Source organism: Aptenodytes patagonicus, chromosome 2, assembly GCF_965638725.1.
Source record: "Aptenodytes patagonicus chromosome 2, bAptPat1.pri.cur, whole genome shotgun sequence".
Lineage (NCBI taxonomy): Eukaryota > Metazoa > Chordata > Aves > Sphenisciformes > Spheniscidae > Aptenodytes > Aptenodytes patagonicus.
Window position 1 is genome coordinate 141,349,861 of NC_134950.1, and position 23,247 is coordinate 141,373,107.

Genomic DNA, 23,247 nt, shown 5'->3' on the forward strand with positions numbered 1-23,247 from the left:
TTAATATTTATTGCTTAGGCTGCATTTTATCCTAAGATACCTTCAAACCCAGCAGACGTTTGTGCTGACTTGCAAAATAGTAAACTTAATTTTTACTGATTACTACAGTGCAATATTTAAAAGTAAAATCATGGTAAATTACTAACTAGGTATTTTAATAGATAAAAGTAAAATCTCGTTGTTTTTCCTGATAACTGTACCTGCAAATTTGGGAATAAAGCTATTTAGAAGGGTCAGATCCTCAAAAAGTAAACGGGGACAGCACAGGACTATTTTGGAAAGGCTGAAATTATTTCCACAGATTCTTTAGATAGCTTTAATCTCCTTAAATAGCCTTATCTCTACCATTTGCTCTTCAGCACCTTAACAGGCATGCATTGACCTGAGTTCAACAGCACACAACACTTTCTCTGTGTAATTCTGTCATGTGTAAAACTAGGATGTTTAAAGACTTTATGTTCTTTGTATTCACATTGCTCCTGGAGGGAACAGTGTTCCTTCCTAAAGTGGATGCATCTATAGTGTTAGGATTAAAACCGTCACTTTCTGATTTTCAGTGAGCCAGAAATGTGCTAATTTACATCACTGGAGGTTTTTGTTCATTTGTTTTCCTGCTTGCAGTGCAAAATTGTATCTGAGCTATCGGTATGAAAAGCTGGATGTTAGTGTCAGTACCATTAAAAGGTCAATGTAAGTTTAATTTGTATATGTATTCTACTTTATAATGTTAAATTAAGATAACAGAAATTTCATTTATTTACTTGGATAAAGTTAAAATAGCTAAGCAAAGAAATTGAATTACTTAAGGGGATTTTAATTAGCACTATTAATTCCTGTTTAGAGCTATGATAAATTAGAAACTGAGTGTATCAAGCCAAGCTGTAGCATATCTTTGTGATTCCATGGAAAAGTGAGCATTCGGCTTAGTACCTCAGAGCAAAGCCGGAAGATAATTCTGTGAAGAATTTTCTCCCATGTTTATTTTTATTCAAAATCATCTTTTGCTGTAGTTAACTCATGCTGAAAGATAAGTTTGCATAAATACATCTGAATGACAAAGTCTAAATCCTAAACTCGCATGGGACAGGAAATCTCTCTTTCTACTCTGAGAATGTTCTTTAATTCTGTTTTCAGTTGTTTGTTCTCGGTTGAGGTCCGCAAAGATTTAGTTTTGTTCTTTTGTGTAGTCTAAAGAGGACATGCTACACTTGCTCAGCCTGCCCAGGACCACTTGCCATCTTTGTAGTACCAAAAGACACAGCTACCTCTAATGACCAGCAGTTGTGTGAGCACAGATCTGCCTGGGCTGGGTAGTTGTCCTGAGGGAATTAGAAAGCTCCTCAGAAAGGTGGTAGGGAACGCTGAAAAAAGAGTCGTGGAACAATCTGAATTGTTCAGAAGACACTGTTATAAAATACAGAACTGAAACTTTTTCCTATTTCTTTGTTGATTTTTTTTTAACTATATTTGACACTATGTTAGAAATTAATATTCTTTCAGCATTAAGTCCAGAGTGACCTTTGAAAAATGGAAAATTATAAAAGAACTTAAGTCCATGGGAAACTAGAGGGACTGATGGCCTGCTGCCAGTCAGTTTTCATTGACTTGAAGAACGGGGACTGTCAGGTTTTGTGTCAACAGCCAAGGGAAGACACATGAGGGAAGAAGCTGTCTGTCCAAGAGCAAATTGTAGGTGTTTCATGTGGTAGGTAATGTGCTACTTGAAGTTGCCTGCAAAAAAAGGTGGGAACTCTTTCTTTGTGTAGAATGAGCATGGACGTAGCTGCTTTCAAGCCCTGGCAGTGCACGTTGAGGTGCAATTCCATTGCAAGAATCAGAGAGACATAAAAGAGGAATAAAAAATGGAAAAAAAGGATATTCTCAACCATCTTTGTTTACCCTCTTATAACTCTTCATGATAGCAATTTCTAATCTAATGGATTTTATCAGTGAATGTCGCCTACACTCACAGTGACCACAATGAATAATAATCTAGCAGAAAAGCTACTAACAGTGTACTGTTGTTATACCTACTATAGCCAGGGCTACCATTTACATGCTATTAGCACGAGCAGGCTCCAGACCCAACCTTCCCAAAACACAATATAGCATTGCTTTGTTTATTTTTTTATTTCTACAGTTCCATCCCATTTTTCTCACAGGAGTTTTCAAGTCTCTTGTAGCTCTCTTTGTAAACTGGAAATGTTTATGAGTCATTACTCTATTTATTGTAGGTTGGGAAACCTGAACCCTTTGTTTTCTGGGGTTGTTTTGTTTTGAATTCTTTCTCTCTAGATCAGTTTATTAAGGTGTCTGGTTCTCTGATTCCCACCACCGCCCCCCTTCCCCGTTTCATTACCTGGTTTTGATAGTGAAGCACAAGACATCTGTATGTGTCTTCTCATCAGTTCCATTTGAGGGAGAGAGTACTTTTATCTTGGTCCATGGTGTCGTCCATGGGCAGATGAAGTTTGGAATTGCTGTTAACTAATCCTGCATTCCTTGCACTTCCTAAAATTGTTTGACAGGAATTTCAGGTGTAGAAGGAATGAGGTATCTAACCTGACTTTGATGGTAAGGAATTAAACAGATGCTAAGTCACTTGAGCCTGTCACTTGTACCGGAGGGCAGCAGAGACACCACCTGTGTGTGGTGTGACCAGGTGGATGATCTGCTCGGCCTGGTGGCAGAGCTGAAGGAGGAAGTGGAAAGGTTAAGGAGTATCCAGGAGTGTGAGAGGGAGGTAGATTGGTGGAGCCACACCCTACCGTCCCTGAGGCAAAGGCAGCAGATGGAGGCTCCACAGGAAGCAGAGGATCCCCTGCCCTCTTGCCACCAGGCAGAAGGAGGGGACCTGAGTGACAGGGGGGAATGGAAAGAGGTCCCTGCTCAGGGTGCCAGGCTAACCCCCGCCCGGCCTCCCTCACCTTCCCAGTTGCCCTTACAGAACAGATATGGGGCCCTGGAACTTGAGGGCCAGGCAAATGAGGATGTAGATGAAGGTCCATCCAGGGGGTTGCCTAGAGTGAGGCAGTCAGCCCCACACATTATGACTGCCTCTGCTAGGAAAAAAAGGAGGGTAGATGTAGGCGATTCCCTTCTGAGGGGAACAGAGGGCCCAATATGCCGACCAAGCCCATCCCACAGGGAAGTCTGCTGCCTCCCTGGGGCCCAGGTCAGAGACATTACTAGGAAGCTCCCTGGTCTGGTACGGCCTTCCGACTACTACCCGCTGTCGGTTATACAGGCTGGCAGTGATGAGGTTCCAGAGAGAAGTCCAGAAGCGATCAAAAGGGACTTCAGGGCACTGGGGCAACTGGTTGAAGGATCAGGAGCACAGGTAGTGTTTTCCTCAATCCCTACAGTGGCAGGGAAGAATACTGAAAGGAGCAGGAAAACACACCTGATCAACACGTGGCTCAGGGGATGGTGCTGTCGGAGGAATTTTGGCTTTTTTGATCATGGGGAGGTTTACACAGCACTGGGTCTGCTGGCAACAGATGGAGTTCAGCTGTCTCACAGGGGGAAAAGGATTCTCACTCGTGAATTGGCAGGGCTCACTGAGAGGGCTTTAAACTAGGTTCGAAGGGGGAAGGGGATAAAACCAGGCTCACTAGAGATGAGCCTAGGGGTGGCATGCCAATGCCAGGGGCAAAATCGATAGCCCAGCTCAAGTGCATCGACACCAATGCACGCAGCATGGGCGGCAAACAGGAGCTGGAAGCCATTGTGCAGCGGGATAGCTATGACTTAGTCGCCATCACAGAAACATGGTGGGGTGACTCCCACGATTGGAGTGCTGCAATGGATGGCTATAAACTCTTCAGAAGGGACAGGCGAGGAAGGGGAGGCGGTGGGGTGGCCCTGTGTGTTAGGGAGTGTTTCGATTGTCTAGAGCTCAACGATTGTGATGATGATACGATTGAGTGTTTATGGGTAAGGATGAGGGGGAAGGCCAACAAGGCAGATATCCTGCTGGGAGTCTGTTATAGACCACCCAACCAGGATGAAGAGGCGGATGAAGCATTCTGCAAGCAGCTGGCAGAAGTCTCTTAATCGCTAGCCCTTGTTCTTGTGGGAGACTTCAACTTCCCGGACGTCTGCTGGAAATACAACATGGCAGAGAGGAAACAGTCTAGGAGGTTCCTGGAGTGTGTGGAAGACAACTTCCTGACACAGCTGGCAAGTGAGCCTACCAGGGGAGGTGCCTCGCTCGATCTGCTGTTTACAAACAGAGAAGGACTGGTGGGAGATGTGGTGGTCGGAGGCCGTCTTGGGCTTAGCGACCATGAAATGATAGAATTCTCCATTCTTGGTGAAGTAAGGAGGGGGGCCAGCAAAACCGCAACCATGGACTTCCGGAGGGCGGACTTTGGCCTGTTCAGGACGTTGGTTGAGAGAGTCCCTTGGGAGACAGTCCTGAAGGGCAAAGGGGTCCAGGAAGGCTGGACGTTCTTCAAGAAGGAAGTCTTAAAGGCGCAGGAACAGGCTGTCCCCATACGCCGTAAGAAGAACAGGCGGGGAAGATGACCAGCCTGGCTGAACGGGGAGCTCTTGCTGGGACTCAGGAAAAAAAGGAGAGTTTACCACTTGTGGAAGAAGGGGCAGGCGACTCAAGAAGAGTACAGGGATCTCGTTAGGTCGTGCAGAAAGGAAATGAGAAAGGCAAAAGCCCAGCTAGAACGCAATCTGGCTGCTGTCGTTAGAGACAACAAAAAATGTTTTTACAAATATATTAATGACAAAAAGAGAGCCAAGGAGAATCTCCATCCTTTATTGGATGCAGGGGGGAACACTGTCACCAAAGATGAGGAAAAGGCTGAGGTACTTAATGCTTTCTTTGCCTCAGTCTTTAATAGTCAGACCAGTTATCCTCAGGGTATTCAGCCCCCTGAGCTGGAAGACTTCCCCCTGAGCTGGAAGACTTGCCTGTCAGAAAAGGACCTGGGGGTGCTGGTTGACAGCCGGCTAAACATGAGCCAGCAGTGTGCCCAGGTGGCCGAGAAGGCCAATGACATCCTGGCCTGTATCAGAAATAGTGTGGCCAGCAGGAGTAGGGAAGTGATCGTGCCCGTGTACTCAGCACTGGTGAGGCCGCACCTCGAATACCGTGTTCAGTTTTGGGCCCCGCACTACAAGAAGGACGTCAAGGTGCTGGAGCGTGTCCAGAGAAGGGCAATGAAGCTGGTGAAGGGTCTGGAGCACAAGTCTTCTGAGGAGCGGCTGAGGGAACTGGGGTTGTTTAGCCTGGAGAAGAGGAGGCTGAGGGGAGACCTCATCGCTCTCTACAACTACCTGAAAGGAGGTTGTAGCGAGGTGGGTGTCAGTCTCTTCTCCCAAGTAACAAGCAATAGGACGAGAGGAAACGGCCTCAAGTTGCGCCAGGGGAGGTTTAGATTGGACATGAGGAACAATTTCTTTACTGAAAGAGTGGTGAAACATTGGACCAGGCTGCCCAGGGAAGTGGCTGAGTCCCCATCCCTGGAGGTATTTAAAAGACGTGTAGATGAGTCGCTTAGGGACATGGTTTAGTGGGCATGGTGGTGTTGGGTTGACGGTTGGACTTGATGATCTTAGAGGTCTTTTCCAACCTTAATGATTCTATGATTCTAAGGAATACTTCACTAAAATTATGGTTTCCTTTCCAGTAGCTCTTCTAGAACAAAAATCTATTATTGATGTTTGTTGTACATACACATAGTACAGATTATTTCTAAGGTTTACCTAATTTATTGTCTGCCTTCAACATTTTTCCAGGTTTAGCGTACTTTTGCAGATACAAGGGGGCTAGAACAAGTGATATAGATGTTTCAATCTAATTTCAGTATATGTTTGCTGCCTTTTCTGAATATCTGCTTTGTATTCATGGATTGCATTCTGATGATTTGTTTTATTTTTCTCAACATGTATAAACTGCTGTTTTGCCAGTTAAATCTTATTTTATATCTTGCCAGTATTTATGATATTTTTCTTGTTATTTTCATGCCCTTGGTGTATGACAGTTCTTCAGTTTGGCACCATCTCTAGATTTCAGTGTGCTGTTTGTTTTTTTCTTTAAGAACAAATATAAAAGCTATATTATGCCAAATCAACAAGGGACTTCTGTGGTATCACAATAGTTACTCCACCTGCTAGCAAATAAAAGTGCCTTGTAGCTTCCCATCAATCTGCTTTTAGTTTTTCAAGCTAAACTTGACAGGACTCATAATTCAAGCCTGCTTGCGTTATTTTTGGAAATTCTAACAGAGTTGCTTATTTCCCTATGGAAATGATAACACTGAATTTTTCACTAATTTTGTAACTGATCCAAAGGATAGGAGTCAGGTTTGTTTGCTATGTTATCTGCTTTACTCAGAAATCTGTTTTACTGTTAGTTCCTGTGAGTCTGTTATTTCTTTTCCAAGTAGTATAGTATGAAATCGCAGTTTTTATGGGACATCATTTGGCAAATTAGCTTGGACTAGGAGAGAAATCAAGACCATTATTTAAGGGAAGATGTTTCCTGTGTGGTGTCCAACTTTTAGTTGAACTTTTGTTATCTCCTGACACTATGAAATCATGAGGTAGGAAATGGGGATAACTGTACTTCTTCACCTGTGACAATATATTCTAAATGTGACAAGAGGAACAAACTACACCCACACTGATGTTATTAATATATCATGGGATATGTTGTGTGACATACTAAAAAGCCACGAGAAACTCAGATTGCAAGACTGTCAAAAGTTTTATGTAAATACTGCCGTGTAAATTTGTGAGGCCATGAACAGGTCACTGTTGCAAGTCATGCTGTTTTGAGTGGGAGGAATCAGAAGACAGACCTGCTCTTCAGTGCCAAAAAATTCATAAGCTGTTTGTTTTGTGAAATGTGTGCTTATAATCACAATTCAGTTGACTTACTCGGAAAGAAAAGGTAAACAGGAGCAGAAGAATAAATACTTCAGAGATCTTTTTACTGCTTGATACATCTCATTTTCAAAAGATTTGAGAAGAGTTAACGAACAGTTTCACAGACACCGAGGAGCTAAAAGAAGGGTGTGACACAAGGAAGGCCCTAAATTTGTAGACACATAAGAGGATTCTTGCGATAATCTTTGAAATTTTGGGTGCAGCTATGAAGTCTCACGTACGAACAAGTTTCTCAATAAGACAGGAGTGACCGTAACAAAAAAGGAAAGGCAAAATATGATTAAATAAACCTGTTGTTACTGCTAGGTGAGAACACCGGAGAAGCAGAGGGCAGAGTCCTTCTGAAGAGGGTGGTTAGCTTTCTGTAGCTTAACAGGTGCTTCAAAAGAAATCCCAAACTAACAGCTGAAAATAGACCTAAGTTTCAGCTGCAGAGAGACAAGGTGGTTTTTTTCTTATTTTCTTTTTTATCTGTGGGTTTTTCAGTATTACATATGCCTAATATTTTGATTTTTCTTTTCCAAAATATTTTGTTTCAAATTTGACCTAAATTTATTGATGAAAGAGTTAGCACCATTCAGCAGCCATTTGAAATATTCTGCCACTGGTGTTTTTCAGCCACATCAGTTCTGTGGAGTGTGGGCAGGAGTTAACAGCTGACAGTTGTCAGCAGATGTGGTAATGTCAGCTAAAAGTGGTAACTGAGCTGTTGTTTACCTGTTTTCCTTAATGGAAGACAGATAAATTGCCCTTTTTCTGGTTCCTGCTTTGTTTCGGTACTACATAGGTAATTTTACTGGAGAAATACAAAAACGTATAGTTCACTTGATAGTCAAGTGTGAGAGGGTTTTTTCCATTAGAAAAGCATCAGTTGTTTTTCATAGTTTTATCCCTGTCATCACTAGCATACTAGAGCTCTGTGGATAATGACATGTGTCTGCCAACAATCTGTTTCAGTGTATTTGTGAAAAAAATTGAAAGAGTCTCTTCGTGGTCCCTTTAAACTGTACCTTGGACTTTTCATCACAAAAAAATCAAAAGCAGGCCAATATCATGCTTATGAACTACACTATTCACTCTTCAATATTTAGTTTCCCTCCATCATATCTCAATTATGAATCACAACACACATAAGCTAAGCGGTGGTTGTGTTTGTGCGTAGTGAAGGCAAACATTGTAACATGGCAGACAGATGCAGCATTTTTATATAGGTTGTATTACCCTTCTTAATTCATGTCAGTTTACTGTTAAGACCTTAGGCACAGTCAACTAGTCCAGGATAGTTTGTCTGCTGCCTTATTAGTGTGAGATTATTTCCCCCTTTAGCATTAATTAAATGAGATGCATTGATTTGTGCTGACTCTACAAAGCCTTCCATGGCTACAAGGCTTATGCAGGGGATTAAAGAGGAATATCTGTGTATCAGTGAATACTTTTACAACAGCTGCTAGGAGTATCCATGTGAATCAAGGAATTTTGTATTTAATTGCTTATATGTGTGATAGTAAAATCTCATGTTATAATAGAGTCTACAGGGTCCAAGACGTCAGTTAGAACTTGCTGTATCTGCTTGTATTAGGATTTTTTAAAATCTTCTTTTTCACTTTCAATATTCTAACCTGAAGCAATGCAATTGACCAACAGAAAATAGCAGAGTGTTAAAATTTAATTGAGACTTTCTGTTGAGTGTTTATTCTAAAACAAATATATTTCCCATAGGAGATTCTAATCTACTATGGAAGTAGGCCTAGGTTCTCAAATTGTTATTGGGAAACTTTGCCGTTTCATAGTTTGTATCTTTTCTAAGATTTTTTTTTTTTTAAGATATGCAAGATGCCATATTTGTCCTGTTGTGTGTTCTCTAGGAATATGCTACCTATTGCCTTGCACCAGAAATACTAGCTTAGGCCTCCGCATTATGGTGCCACCGTATCTGCCCTGTCAACAGGACATCAGTCATGAAGCAATCATCCATCAATCCAAAGACCTGTAGTTAGTTCACCAGAGACAGAACTGCTGATGCAGAAGATAGTTAAGCATTAACAGTTGCTCTCAGGTTTTGAGGCTTTGAAGGGTAATGCTGGAAAAAAAAGAAAGAAGTCTTATGGAGTTCAATCTATCTTTCCATGGATAGGCAGAAATATGAATAGTCTCAAGAAATAAATATATTCTGTTACAAGTGAAATGCAAATAATTGTATTTTTCTTTGTCCTGGAAGATGAGATCCAAGAACTTTATATTTCCTTGAAAAAAAAATCTGTGTTAAAGAACATAAACCATTCTGACATTGCAGTTTTTTTCTTGGAAATGTAGCATGACATTTCAGTCATGAAAGCAGGAGCATAACTCTGTCAGTCCTAAGGACAAAAGATTTCACGTAAACACTAAGATGTTCTTTATGTCTACACCCTTCAACTCAAGTAGTCAGTCAGTTCTTACACATTGCAGGTGCAGTTTGTGGGGAAAAATCTTATATCCACCTCCTTAACCTGCTTTGTCATTAGACAAAGTGTGAAGTCCATTAAAGTCCTCCGTTATAAATTATCCATCACATCTGTTAATGACTTTGTTCTAGGAGTCCAGATTTTATAGCCAATTAGCAATGGGACAGTAAACCTTTCCTTTTAATAATGAGTTCAGTTCATACTCCTAGTGGTTCAAAGCCATTTGTTAAATTGTGGTTCAGTAATAAAACTTTAATGATAGAATAGGGACGTTCTCGCTCATAGTAGACAACTGCCCACTTCACAGCCTTGTGAAGTTCAGTTGATAGGAGCTGAAATAATTGAGAAACTACTGCACTGAGAAAAGGTATAGGCCTTAAGAGATGGGCATCTCTTTCCAATACCCTTCTGGACCATGCAGGGCCACTGCTCTGTACCGCAGTATCCCAAGGTCTCATCTCTCCAACATCCCAGAGATGTTGTGGGGAGAAGGAAGAGCTGCAGGAAGCATGCAGTGAAAGACTTTAATCAGGAGCAGAAACAGCAGGCAAAACATGAACTGCTGATGCCCAGAGAACATATCGTCAGCCTTTATAGTGCTGGTCTTCTTTTCCACTGTCACTCCCTAACCTTCACACTCTTTTCCTTGGCTCTTCTTCATAGCTGCTTCACTGCTTTCATTCTTTCCTTCTCTCTGCATCTATTGTATTTCTACCCTGGTAATTTCTTGCTTGTTCTTTAAAACTCAAGGTTCTAGCATGCCATTTGCTGTAATTATATTACACAAGCTGTCGGTGTGATATAATTGTGTGATATTCCACTATATGGACATCCACACACCCACACATTAGAGGACTGTTTCTTTAATAAGATTTTACACTGTCTAACACAAGGGGCACCCTTTCAAAGATTATTAGATCAGAGTGGAAACAAGACTGAAAAATGCCTCATTCGTGTCCTTTTCATGTCAGAAACTATGTATCTGCATCACCAGTCCCATTTGCATGTAATATTTCTGGTTTCTATGTTTTCTATGTAATTTTTCTATATCACAATATGCTCTCTTCTCACTTGCTAAAATTTTTACAGCTTGGACAAAGTTTACAAATATGAACACATAAAATATGACAAAAATAACCAAAAAGAAAAGAGCATAAACTTTTCAAAGTTCCTGAACATCTGCTTTTTTGGATTTGAGGGATGATTGCTATGAACTTCTGGAGATTATCATCCTTAACCACCCTAAAAGATATGGTGACATCATACACACAGAAAGGCATCTGAGGTGATGACATGCTTCAGAGAAGCATTTTCTGAAAAGTACCATTAGATGGGTAGTAAATGGAGTGGAACAAGTCATTTGCAACAAGTTTGTTTTTTTTTTTTTAATTCCATCTTCTTTCTTGGCTAGAGAAATACCTGCAAGCAATTTGAAGTCTGCTTCTGCCTGGGTTCCAAGTGAGCCCAGTGGCACAGCTAAATGCTAAATAGTCTGTTGAGCAAAATAGTGAGGTGCCTGAGAGGAAAAGAAGATGCCAAGGGATGTATATGCCAAAAACTTTTTAATGTCAGATATAACAGGGTCATTTACAATCTACACACTAATTACCTATAGAATGCAAATCAGAGGCCACAGTATTTTTATTTCTTCCCTTTGTCCTCTATTTTTCTTCGTGGGAACATTCTTCATTACATTTCACTGTCTGGTCAGGAGATACCAGAGTAGGCTCTTGAGGGCATTGCATTCTGTTTGTGCTTCACCAAGATATTACTTTTGGCAGGATGTTTATTTCTTTTCTCCTCTTTCTTTGTTTTCTATGCCTATGCAGTATGTCTTTACAATTCTCTTGACTCGATATTCTGAGCCATTTATTTTCCTCTTCCCTCTCCCTGTCTTTTCTTACCCTTTATTCTATTCCCCCTCAGTCTCTCTTTTGTCTTGTGTCTCCTCTGTTGTTTTGACTTCTGGCTCTTTGCCATGAAAAGTAACTTCACTCATTTATTTTATTTTCCTTCTGTTTGGAGAAGGCTTGGAAACTGTGGAAATTCTTTCTGGATCCTTTTATTCTGTTTGTGTCCTTGACCTACTTTTATCCAGTGTTCTTAGTGTACCAGTGGTTAGGAGGTTTTTATGCTTGTCTTGCATCTTGCATAAGAATGTTTTTCTCTCTGCTCTCCAAAATGTTCCACATTTCCAGTAGCTCCAAGCCTTCTTGCTTTGTAGAGCTTCTTTTTATGCCTTCAATGATTGACTCCATTCTTGTTCTCTTCTTCATGTGTCTTTTCCATTCTTCTTGTTCAGCTGGTTAATTTTCACATGTGGAGTTTGGGTCTTGATGCCAGCTTTTCTAAGGAAATAGGAAGGAGGGAGAGGAGAGCATCATAGGCCAGATATCCTAGAGATGGCATAGGAAAGAACTGTATGGTGAGCAGAAGCTCTTCCATGAAGCTTGTAGGATTAAGGACCCAGTATAAGATTGCAGTTCAGTATTTTTTCATTATAATGTGGGTGGGAAATGTCAGCTGGCTCACTGCATCCTCTCCAAAATGTGTTAACATATAAGCAAGCTTGTAGTTTTCCATGTTATAACTCTTACTAAGACACTATACCTGTAACACGATGCTGTTCATGCTTTATTGCATTCTATGCTAAAGCAATTTTAGTGGCTGACTTCAATGTAGATATTTCATAGATAGTGTGAAAAAAAGGTTGCTGTAGTGGTATGGTTTCATTTGATATTTTATGGAATCACTTGAACTACAGCTCAGTGTGATTAAAACGTTACCTGGGACTTGCGTATAGTATAGTGTATTTGATACTGCATCTGTCTGCAAGATTCTAAAAATCTTGTTAAACTTTTTGGCTAACATTCTCATTGTCTCAAAAAAATCTGTATTGTCCTCGTTTGGATGAGCTGAAGGGAATTAAAGCAAAATAGTTTCTAATTTGTCAATCTTTTTAGTTTAGTATGTTCCACACAGGCTCCTTTTGGTAGGCTATGAAGTATTCCCATGCTATAGTTATCCAAGTCCCAAAATACCGTGATACCCTGGAGATCTTTTTCTATGACTGGGGCAGATTGGGAAGATCCCATTGAGATTAATTAAGACAAATTTAAAATAGCTCAGGGGTTTATGGAAGTCCTTAAAATAAAGTCTTCCTGAAGGAGCCTGTACCGGTTAAAGTTACCTACTTAAGGATGTACAGTATATTTAAAGCAATTTGAATTTGTTTCTTCCAGACATTAATTACAGAGTGTTGTGGTTTAACCCGGCAGGCAGCTAAACACCACACAGCCATTCACTCACTCCCTGCCCCCCCAGTGGGATGGGGGAGAGAATCGGGGGAAAAAAAAAAGTAAAATTTGTGGGTTGAGATAAAGACAGTTTAATAGGACAGAAAAGGATGGGAAAATAATAATAATAATGATAAAAGAATATACAAAATAAGTGATGCACAATGCCATTCCTCACCACCCACCGACTGATGCCCAGCCAGTCCCCGAGCAGCAGCCACCGCCCCCCGGCCAACTCCCCCCAGTTTATATACTGAGCATGACGTCACATGGTATGGAATATCCCTTTGGCCAGTTTGGCTGTGCCCCCTCCCAGCTTCTTGTGCACCTCCAGCCTTCTCAGTTGGTAGAGCATGGGAAGCTGAAAAGTCCTTGACTAGTGTAAGCATTACCTAGCAACAACTAAAACATGAGTGTGTTATCAACATTGTTCTCACCCTAAATCCAAAACACAGCACTGTACCAGCTACTAGGAAGGAAATTAACTCTATCCCAGCCGAAACCAGGACACACAGGCCGAAATTTAACAAATGCTAAATGGCATAATTGTGTTATAGTAGAAAGGTTTCTCCAGTAAAAAATTACTTAGAAGTTATATTGAAAGTAAAGGCAGCATTTCAGAATATCAAGAAAATTCATAAAAAGCAGTAAAATCTTCACTTAGTTCTATCAGACAATAAATATCACTAAACACTTATTTTATTGCTTGGAGGGAATTGTTTCTTTTAACTTTTTTGTTATTGTCCATTTTCATTCAGTAGTTTCTCGATTGTATGAGTATATGGTTTTGTATAGCACCTAAGAGGGCTTGCTAAAAGCTCACTTCTGGTGAAGATACAGAGTTTGATATTTATGCAATCAAAGTTCAATGTAGGATGGGGCTCTGAGATGGGTGCATCCGATTCTAAGACTCACTCAGAGATGTCAGGTAAGGTGAAATGTAATCAATTTTGCATTTACTACTGCAGGGCAAGCTATGTCATCACCTCTGATATGCAGTGATACGATCTTCAGAAATATATTTTGTCTAACACAGTGTACCTTTCATACAATATCACTGAGCTGATCAATCAAATGGTGAGAGATATTTAATAAACATGCTTGTAATTCAAGCCAGTAACATTCTAACCATTTTAAAGAAGATACATTTGGTGAACAGTAGTTCCGCAGTGCTCAAATTCAGGATGTGCTCTGTATATTTATTTAACTATTTAACACTTCCAAACAGAGGCAAGCTATATAGGATAAAATCATAACCTGAATTTCACCATAAAATATTCTGAATGTTACTGTATGTTTAAAAAACCCCCACCTCTCTGTTCTTTGTATCTAAAACAAGTTAATGGAAACAACTAGAAATAGGTATATAGAATTGAAATCTTTTAAGTGTTTTGATTCTTTACACAACTTGTGATTGTTTGGTATTGGTTGCTTTTAGAAGAGACAGAATAGCTTTACTTAGAAGTATATATATAAACATAAACCTGCTAACATCGGCTCTGATGAAAATGGCAGTGATTGCTTTCAAACAAAAAAAAAAAGTCAAGATATGTGAGAAACATTTGAAACTATGCCTAGCACACTGTGCCAATCATTTGAAAATGATCTTATCCAAGTATGTGTTAATTTTGCACCTGTGTTCATCAAATATTTTAATTCACTTTTAAATGCACTGAGGTTTCTTTAATCTTTGAAGTGAACATTTGCCAACAGTAAATATGTCGCAGATCTGACACAGGAAGGGGGAGAGGAGAGTTCATATAGGTTTAGGGTATAGTTGTAGTAAAAATGCAGTAAAGGCCAGCTTTTTATTTGAGGTTTTATAGCTTCTGCTGTAAATATTGGCATAAATGACACATATTGTAGAGCTATGGCATATGTTGCTTTTGAAAGAAAGACATTTTCACTTATTCAGTGAATTGAGGCCTCATGTTACTCCCTGCAGACCATGTCATACCCCTTTCCAACCTCTCAGGACCAATGGCTTATCCAAACTAAACATCTGCTTTTCCATTCAGTGCAATTATTCAGTGTGCTGCTGGGGGCAGATGGTTGTTAATTGGCAGATCATTAATGTGGCAGGCCACTCTCTCTTTCTAGCCTTAGAAAGGTCACAAGGTGTTAAGTTCCCTCACTCCAGGCTGGTAAGATGCAGATCTTTTGATTCAGTTGGATTTTTTTATGTATAACTGCAATTGAATTACTTGATACAATTATGGAGGAGCTTTTAATTAAACCTTTTTTCCTTTAAAAAAAAAAAAAATAATTGTTTTTACAGTGTAAGAATGAGCAACCAAGAGATGGGTTAGTGTCAATTACACTGTAGCTGTCAGAAAGTTTGAAAGCTGAAATCTGGTGAGTGTGAATCCTAATCAGATAGCAATGAGGATGCTCTGCTGCTACTCTAACACAGTCTCCATCTATATGTGTCAATTTTCTGCAGAATTTAATTTAGCCCTAATGATGAAGAAATCTCTCTATTCACACAGTCCTGTCAAGTCAAACTTTGGACAATCTAAATGAAGTAGACGAGGGCTTCAGGGAGAAGTAGCAGAGTGACATGCTGAAGAGATTTCACTTTCTTTTTCATTCACGCAGGTTATATTGAGGAAGCCTGTATTATTCCATGTCCCTCAGACTGCAAGCTCAGTGAGTGGTCCAACTGGTCTCGCTGTAGTAAATCTTGTGGGAGTGGGGTAAAAGTTCGGTCTAAATGGCTCCGCGAAAAACCCTACAATGGTGGAAGACCCTGTCCAAAGCTAGACCATGTCAATCAGGTAATTTGATTTATATTTACATTTTTGATACAGCTTTTTCCATACCTCAGATAACCCTTTTAGCTGTATTGCTTGTTGATGTAGAAAAACTATACAGCATAAGGGGCAGATGCAGGTAGAAGGAGCAGTATGTGTTGGCTTAGATTTCCTCAGTCGGCATAGGATCTGTCTTCATTACTTCCTCATCTGCAACAACTTAGCACATTATCTGAACTGCAGATTGAAGACAATAAAACATTCTTACATGCAGATTGTGAAGACCACGTTTCTGAAGATCTTCTCGTACAATGGGTAAAATGTCTCATTACAGATGCTCAAACTGGTAAGATTCTTAGTGTCATTCCCCCACCATCTTAGATCAGAAAGCAAATTAAAACTTCTCAAACACTCACACAGTATCATCCCAGTGTCCCTTAATGGGTTTTAGTCAAGCTGGAGCTTGACCTTCCGGGTACACTTGCTCTGGCACTGCAGTTCCAGTCAGGAATGCAATTCTGAAGTCAATCTCCCAGTTGTCCGACTAAATGCACTTGATTTTCCAGTATGGAGCAATCTGGCTGGACAGTCTGGATCCTCTTCAAGTGAAACTAAGCCAGAAAATGTGATCCAAGAGCACTTGGGAGTGCTTTGACCACTAATGAGCATTTAGTCTTTGGGACCAAGTTTAGCACTAGTCCAAGTCAGACCCCTGAAGCTTGTTTGCTCCTGTTTGCTTGGAGAGTTTTAGAAAGAAAAACATTCCTTGACAATTAACTTATGCTCTTCAAAGTTGATTTATATTCATATGACTGTTGAATTTAATTTAGTCTGCAGAGGCATGTTAAACAGCCACACAGTCTTCTCTGTAAATATTAAAAAAAAAAAAAGAAAAAAAAATGTGCTGTCAATTTACATTTGAATAAAAAGGCATGTACTTGATATTATCCTATTGACATTTTGCTAGCACAGAGTGAAATGGCTTGTTGATCTAATTTTCTACTTTAGGGAATGTAATTAATTCTAATTTAGAAAATAATAAGTGTTAAACTGCAGCTAATAAACTAAGTTTGTGACCTACTTTAACAAAATACAAACTAGAACAAGGGTTGCTGGATTTGGGTCAGCATGTAAATATGCTTTAAATTAGGAGGAATGTGTGTCAATAGGAGCAAATTATAGTCTATACAGAAGTCTTTTTCCTTCTTTAATATTCATGTAGTATATAATAGGTTCGTATTTTTCTGCATCAAAGGTGATTTTGCTAGAGGTCTGTTAGCCACTTGTATGCAACACTGTTGCCCTCTACCGGTACTTTAACTCAAATTTGATTTGTTGCAATGTTACATGATACTTGCCAAATAATAATAGATGATTCAAAATGTAATTATTGTAAAAATAAAATTGAAAAATAATACTTTCATGAGAAGTGAGCTCTACAGATAAGATAGGAATGTCGAAGAATATAGAGGCTGTATCTTTCAATTTTAAATACATTCACTGTTAATTCAGAAACATTCAGGGAATACAGCTGCATTCTAATTTTGAGTTAATTATTTAATCTAAATGTGATTCACCATTCATTCATCTGGAAAACTACTGACTCTTCAGAATATTTATTTCTATTATTAAATATAATTTGTTTTATTTATGTATTTATTACTTACATATGTAACATGCTTATTTGCGTACATACAAAGCATAATGATTAGACTGGGTCTTTGGTGCCCACAAGTACGTGGAAGATGATGTACGGAGGGGCTATGCTGTAAGTTGAGATCTAGGAATTATGAACTAGGAAAGACTGCAACGTGTTGTCTAGCCCATGGACGAGAAGATGGGAAGGAGAATGCTGGCAGTCTGCTGGCATGTACATAACAGGCTGTTGCAAACAAGGAGGAATAATCCATTTTCCATGGCCATCGTAGATAGGATAAAAAGCAGTAGGCTTAGTCTGCTGCAAGCAGATTTGGGTTAAGCCTTGGGAAAACTTTCTAATGGTAAGGCTAGTGAAACATTGAAATAACGTGCTTAAGACATTTGTCAAGTTTTAAGAGCAAGTTGCTCGTCTCTCAGGGCTGACATGTATGACTGTATTTTGGAGGGGGACTGAACGCAGTGAATGCTAGGTGTTTCATTGAGTGTGTTTCCTCCTGGGCCATGCATGCCAGGGTGACTCCCAAACCACACTCCAACAGAGTGAAACTTGCTCAGTACCCACTTCACCAGGCTAAAAGTCATCATAATTACAATAACAATAGAGTCAGGTTTATTATAAAATCATGTCAATGGCCTTCAGAGGATTTCAAATGAAGAGGCTAATCTGAGACTGTTAAAGAAAATAAGGACATCCTTCTCTTCATTGGCTGCAGGCATTATTTGCCCCCTTATCCAGCAGGTGGGTATGCAATCCTTACACCACCCAACTGCCATGGCCTGCAGTCATAGTTACAAAAATGCCAGTAGAGTCAGGAGAACACTAAACACATGCAATGCAATATAGAGTTCTGCTTTGTCTTTCTGGCAAAATATCAAATTTTTATGTTAGTGGAAAGGCTGTTGAATATGCAGGATTTATGTATTTCTTCTTATGCCAACCAGGGTGAGACATATAGAGATATTTCCCTAAATCAAGGCTTCGCTATTCTCATTTTGGTAATCCTGGACAAGAATAAATAAAGTGCCACTTCCCATGGGACTACAAATTGTGCACTGAGTCCAGTACCTTCCTTAACATGCATTTACATCACCCATCTTTATGCCTGAGTTAATGCTTATGTAGTTCAAAGAAGGCCCAAATGTGCTGACTGTGCTGGTCTTCTTGTGCATGGGCTGATCAGCTGCGTAGTGATATATCAGACTCTCTACGCATTCATTGTTCAAGGCATTTTTTTTTTTTTGTGACTGGTGGTAATTTGTTGCAGGTTAACTGATAAATTATCAACCCATCAGCCCTCTTTTTCTACCCAAGCAGTGTTGCTGAAAAGAAATCAAGGATTTGTTGAAGACAATGTCTTAGATTGTCTAGAAATATTAGTTGTGCTGACTCGATACCCAGAATGATATGTGAAGTTAGTTGGTATAAGATAATTTTGAGGCAGTGGGCTTTAAGTAATCTATGCATAATTAAGATACTCAATGAAGGACTTAGGAACTTTGGAAGGATGAGAACTGCCAGTTGCTTTTATTCCCCTGAATCTATTGCACTTAATGCTGTCAGAACAATTTCAATTAATAGGCAAGTCCAGTATGCTCTCCAAAACCACTGAGGATTTTCTCTTGTTTTAGGGAAACTGGATTCCCTACTGTGTGAAGAGTTGATGCTCATTATAGGCAAAAAGGGAAAACAGTTTTATCGTGTGTTACGGATGGAGAAAGAGACTAGCTAAGTTACAGTCTCTTCCCACTAATTGTGATTTATAAACTTTTATTTTCTTCCAAGGGCAAACTTCTTGCAAAAATGCCTCATGATAGCAAGGGAGAACCAAGAGTTAAAATTGGATGCCTTTTGCTTGGCAGAAGTCATAGAATATTATTTGTAATAAAAGCTAAATGAATGCCATTTAAATACTTGTGCTTCATTCTAATCATTCTTTCTTTTTATCTTTGTTTTTTATTTTGGGTTCATGAAAATACTTTCTTCAGGCTCAGGTAAGAGTTTCTAAAATAGAGAGATAACCTTAACGTGCTTCCTGATTGTGCTCCAATGTTTATGTTGTCTGTCCTTTTTCTGTAATGTATGTTTGAGAAAATATATGGAACACTATAAATTACTATATGAGATACTATTTCAAATCTGTGTTCAAATCTAAACTTAATACTAATGCTGGTACATGAATGTATTAGAATGATTTTAAGCATCCACAATGAAACAGAAAGTGAACCAGTATATATTGGTATAATTTACCTTGAGCTCACCTCTTTAGAAATACAAAACCCCCACAACTAATAGCAGTGGGATGGAATAGTTGAGGAGAGATGTTGAAGGATAGAAGTGAAGTTTTAGCAGAGTTTTAGCAGCATTTTTCTAAAAGGTATACTCATGAACTAGCCTAGTTACAGATTTTATGTTATTTGTGTTGATGTTATTGGTGGAAATGGCATATCATGGGCTTAGTGGCAGAGAAAACCAGGAAATCTGTCATTAGATGTCTTAGCTTCTGAGTTTTTGTTATTTCTATAGTTTTCTATCAAGTATGTTACCTGCGTTATTACTACAGCCTCTAAATCAGCAAGTTTACATTTGTTACTCTTACCAAAAAGAGCATTAACCTTTTTTTGTATGATCACTGTTGCATGTTTATCTTACTTGTGTGCAACGAAACTGACGCTCGATGTGGATTCCAGGTATATGAGGTAGTCCCCTGCCACAGTGACTGCAGCCAGTATGTATGGGTTACCGAGCCCTGGAGTGTCTGCAAGGTGACCAATGTGGACTTAAAAGAGAATTGTGGAGAAGGTGTTCAAACGAGGAAAGTCAGGTAAAACAGTATTGCTCCTCCTTCATTTTAGAGAACCTTCACTTTCAGTCATGGCTGTATTTAATTTGATGTAATTCTGTGTAATGTATAGTGTTAAGTCCAGCCATAGTATACTGGACCAGAATCCTGGCTGATGTAAATCAGAATAGCTTCAGAGAGTGCAATATGGCTTTATCTACTGGTTATGGATATAGACCTTGATTCCTAGTTTATAAACTAATGTATATTGTACTTACTCTACTACAAACACTGCAATGTATGATTTTAGTGCTTTTCTGAAAGGTGAAATGGTCCTCTTTCTATATGAAACTATGATTTAAAAAACCCTTTTAAGTACATATGCACTTGGGAATAATAGTTAGACTTATTACCAGAAAAAGTGGCAGAAGTGAATGAAGTGAAATAGAAAAATCCAGAAATCTTCTGTTGTTTATTGAACCTGATCTAGGCGTCTTGTATGCTTTCTCATCACCCTAGAGCTCTAATCAAAGGTTAATTAAAATTAGTCTCACATGGCGTGGTCCAACAATAAGTAAAGCAGTACATGAAGTTTGGGTTGGTTGGGGTTTGTTTTGGGTTTTTTTTATTGGCTAACTGCAAAATGACACATAATTTGAGATTATAAATCTAAATAATAAAGCATAGTGTGAATTCAGTTTGAAGGTCCAAAATGAGACCTGTGTACAGTTTTCCCTGCCACAAGTGCTTAGAAACTGGCACATTTAAACGATTTGTTCACAATAGCACTGTTTCCTCAGTGTAACCATTTGCTTCAAGAAGGTCGAAGTCTTAATCTTTGCTTGACCAAAGTTAGAAAGACTATGCATAACTGTTCTTACACAGTAGCATCTAAACAAATTCCCATAAGAATGCTCTTAACAAAACTCCAATATGAAAAATCAAAATTAATCAGTGTTTATATTGACAAATGGACTTTAGCACTACCATCAAAGATAAAGAAAGTGTTTTCAGCCCTATGGGACTAAAAACATTTAACTTTTCATTTATTATCACATAATGCCATTAAATTACTAATTCCACAAGGCTAATATATGCTCATGATGTATCTTTTGTGTTTACCTTAGAACAGAAAGTGTTTCAAAAATTACTTTAGTCTGATAATGTAAGATATTTGAAAAAAAAAATTAATGTGGTCAAATGAAAGAAACTCCGAATATTTATCTGTGTGTGGAAAGCTTCCTATTGATACAACCTTTTCTCTTGCAATTCTGGGAAACAGATGCAAGCCTCTTAATTTGAATGATCCTAGTTATGTACTAGTTGGTCTTCTGCTGACAGGTGGAAGGGATACATTAAGAGTAGATGCCACAGCATTGAAAATACGGTGGAATGAAGACTGTCGTCTTCTGGTCTACAAAACTAAGCATATTCATTTCTCAACTGGGCCTCCAGCTGCTAATTTAATATAATGGTAATTAAAAAGCATCTGTGTAAATTAGGGATTAATACTAAGAATATAAAATTTTAAAAGTTTTACTATTTCTAGATTTAAAATTATAATTTGAAGCATGCACAAAATATGTCTGAACTATAGATGATTTGCATTATTCTGGCTTAGAGGTAAGCTAATGTCAAGTAAATCATCTCCCAGAAACTCTCGGCGAATCACTGATAGGGACTGTCTAAATTCTGTGCATTTCTGTATATGGCTGTCATCTGTAAAAACGAGGATTATTTTTGGCTCTTTAGCTTTTCTTGGCTATTCATAGATCAATACTTAGTTCTGTTACTTCAGTTACTTCATGATTATTACATGCTGACAAAATGTTAAAATGCTTCAGAATGCTGTGGAACAGAGTTACTGTACAAAATCCACGGCAAATGCAGTTTATGTGCAGTTCTTTTTTCCAGGTGCATGCTAAACACTGTGGATGGTCCTTCTGACACTGTAGAGGACTATCTGTGTGATCCTGAAGAGATGCCACTTGGTGCTAGAAAATGCACGTTACCATGTCCTGAGGACTGTGTTATGTCTGAATGGGGATCGTGGTCTCGATGTTCTTTGGTAAGCAGTATGCTGAAGTGTAACATTTATAGTTTTAGGAGGATACTTTAAATATATATACATGACGTATTGTGCAAAGATGCTGAATTGAGCAGTGATTACACATGTAAATATCTATCTTTACTGTCATCTTTAGGGTCATTGATAATTGGTTGCAAATAAAGTGTGCCAGTATTTTCCATTAAGTGAAATTGTTCCAAAACACAAAATATAATGTCCCCAGTGGTCATTCTTCGGTGTGGGGTGGGTTCTGTGTGGTGGAATAGCTTTGGCAGTGGCTTGTGAGTCCGTCTTTGAGCCTAGCTGTGAGCCTCTCCATAGCAGTGCAGTCACTGTACTAAAAATGTCACTATCCTGTAACAAGCAAAGTCTGTAGATCAAGACTGAGCATAGAAAGATAATTTTGGGTCTCCTCTCCCCTTCCTGCCAGCAATTTAAAAAAGAAATGTCAAAAAACCCAACCCAAACATAAAAAAGTGTTTCAGGACCTCTGAGTATTCGGGCTCTGGTGCATGACATTATAGCATTTGGAAAGTGAGCATCTCAACATCCAGTTTATGAGTGAAATAGTTCCAGAGCACTAGTACTGAAATACAAACTAGTTAGGAAAGTACTGACGTGTTACCAAGATAGAGGATATTTCACCTTGGGTGGTACCAACGTGAAAGAGCAGACTAAATTGTCCTGAAATAACAAGGAAATGGTTTCTCTTACACAACAGCACAAGCCCGTTATTTTACATTTGTGTTTTGTGAAGGGATTACTTGAAAGGTTGTTATAACGTTGCATGAAAAGGTATCAGGGTGCCAAAATATCAAAGCTGTTTCCAATCTTCCTTTCAAGCCATGCAATGGAAGTAGTGTCCGTGAAAGGTCAGCTGAATCCCTGAGACAACCAGATGATGGAAAGTCTTGTCCTGCTGCCACCGAGACAGAAGTTTGCACTTTGAACAAAAACTGCTACCACTATGACTACAACGTGACAGGTATTTGTGGTGTTATGCTCTAGTGACAGCCTGGGACTATGGCTTACTTCCATTCACCTTACAGGACAGATTTTTCAGCTTTCTGTTCTTATCCAGAGAGAGCTGTGGAGCATGTACTGAAAACTGATTCAGGCTATTTGATCCAGATAAAATATTGCTGGAGGCTTTGCAACTTGGGTGAAGTGTGCATGCAGGAAAAGTATTTCTCCTATCATTTGTGATTTGCTTAAAATCCATGCAGACGAAACCAAATATGAACTTTTCAGGAAGGCATCATGGCACTGACTATTTGCAGTAAAAGTCGCTGCTTCCAAAAATGTGTAGCAGCTGGGCTCCATGAGCCTTTGCAAATG

At 39.2% G+C, this 23,247-nt stretch overlaps 1 protein-coding gene across 1 annotated transcript in view; it reads left to right on the forward strand.

Moving 5' to 3' along the window:
• Positions 1-23,247, forward strand: part of THSD7A (thrombospondin type 1 domain containing 7A) — a 305,894-nt gene that overhangs the window by 257,229 nt on the left and 25,418 nt on the right. Inside the window, exons 16-20 of the mRNA XM_076331421.1 lie at positions 15,248-15,426; positions 19,048-19,053; positions 19,750-19,883; positions 21,756-21,909; positions 22,753-22,894. Of these exons, the coding sequence (XP_076187536.1) occupies positions 15,248-15,426; positions 19,048-19,053; positions 19,750-19,883; positions 21,756-21,909; positions 22,753-22,894 (615 nt within the window). The remainder of the gene's footprint in view (positions 1-15,247; positions 15,427-19,047; positions 19,054-19,749; positions 19,884-21,755; positions 21,910-22,752; positions 22,895-23,247) is intronic.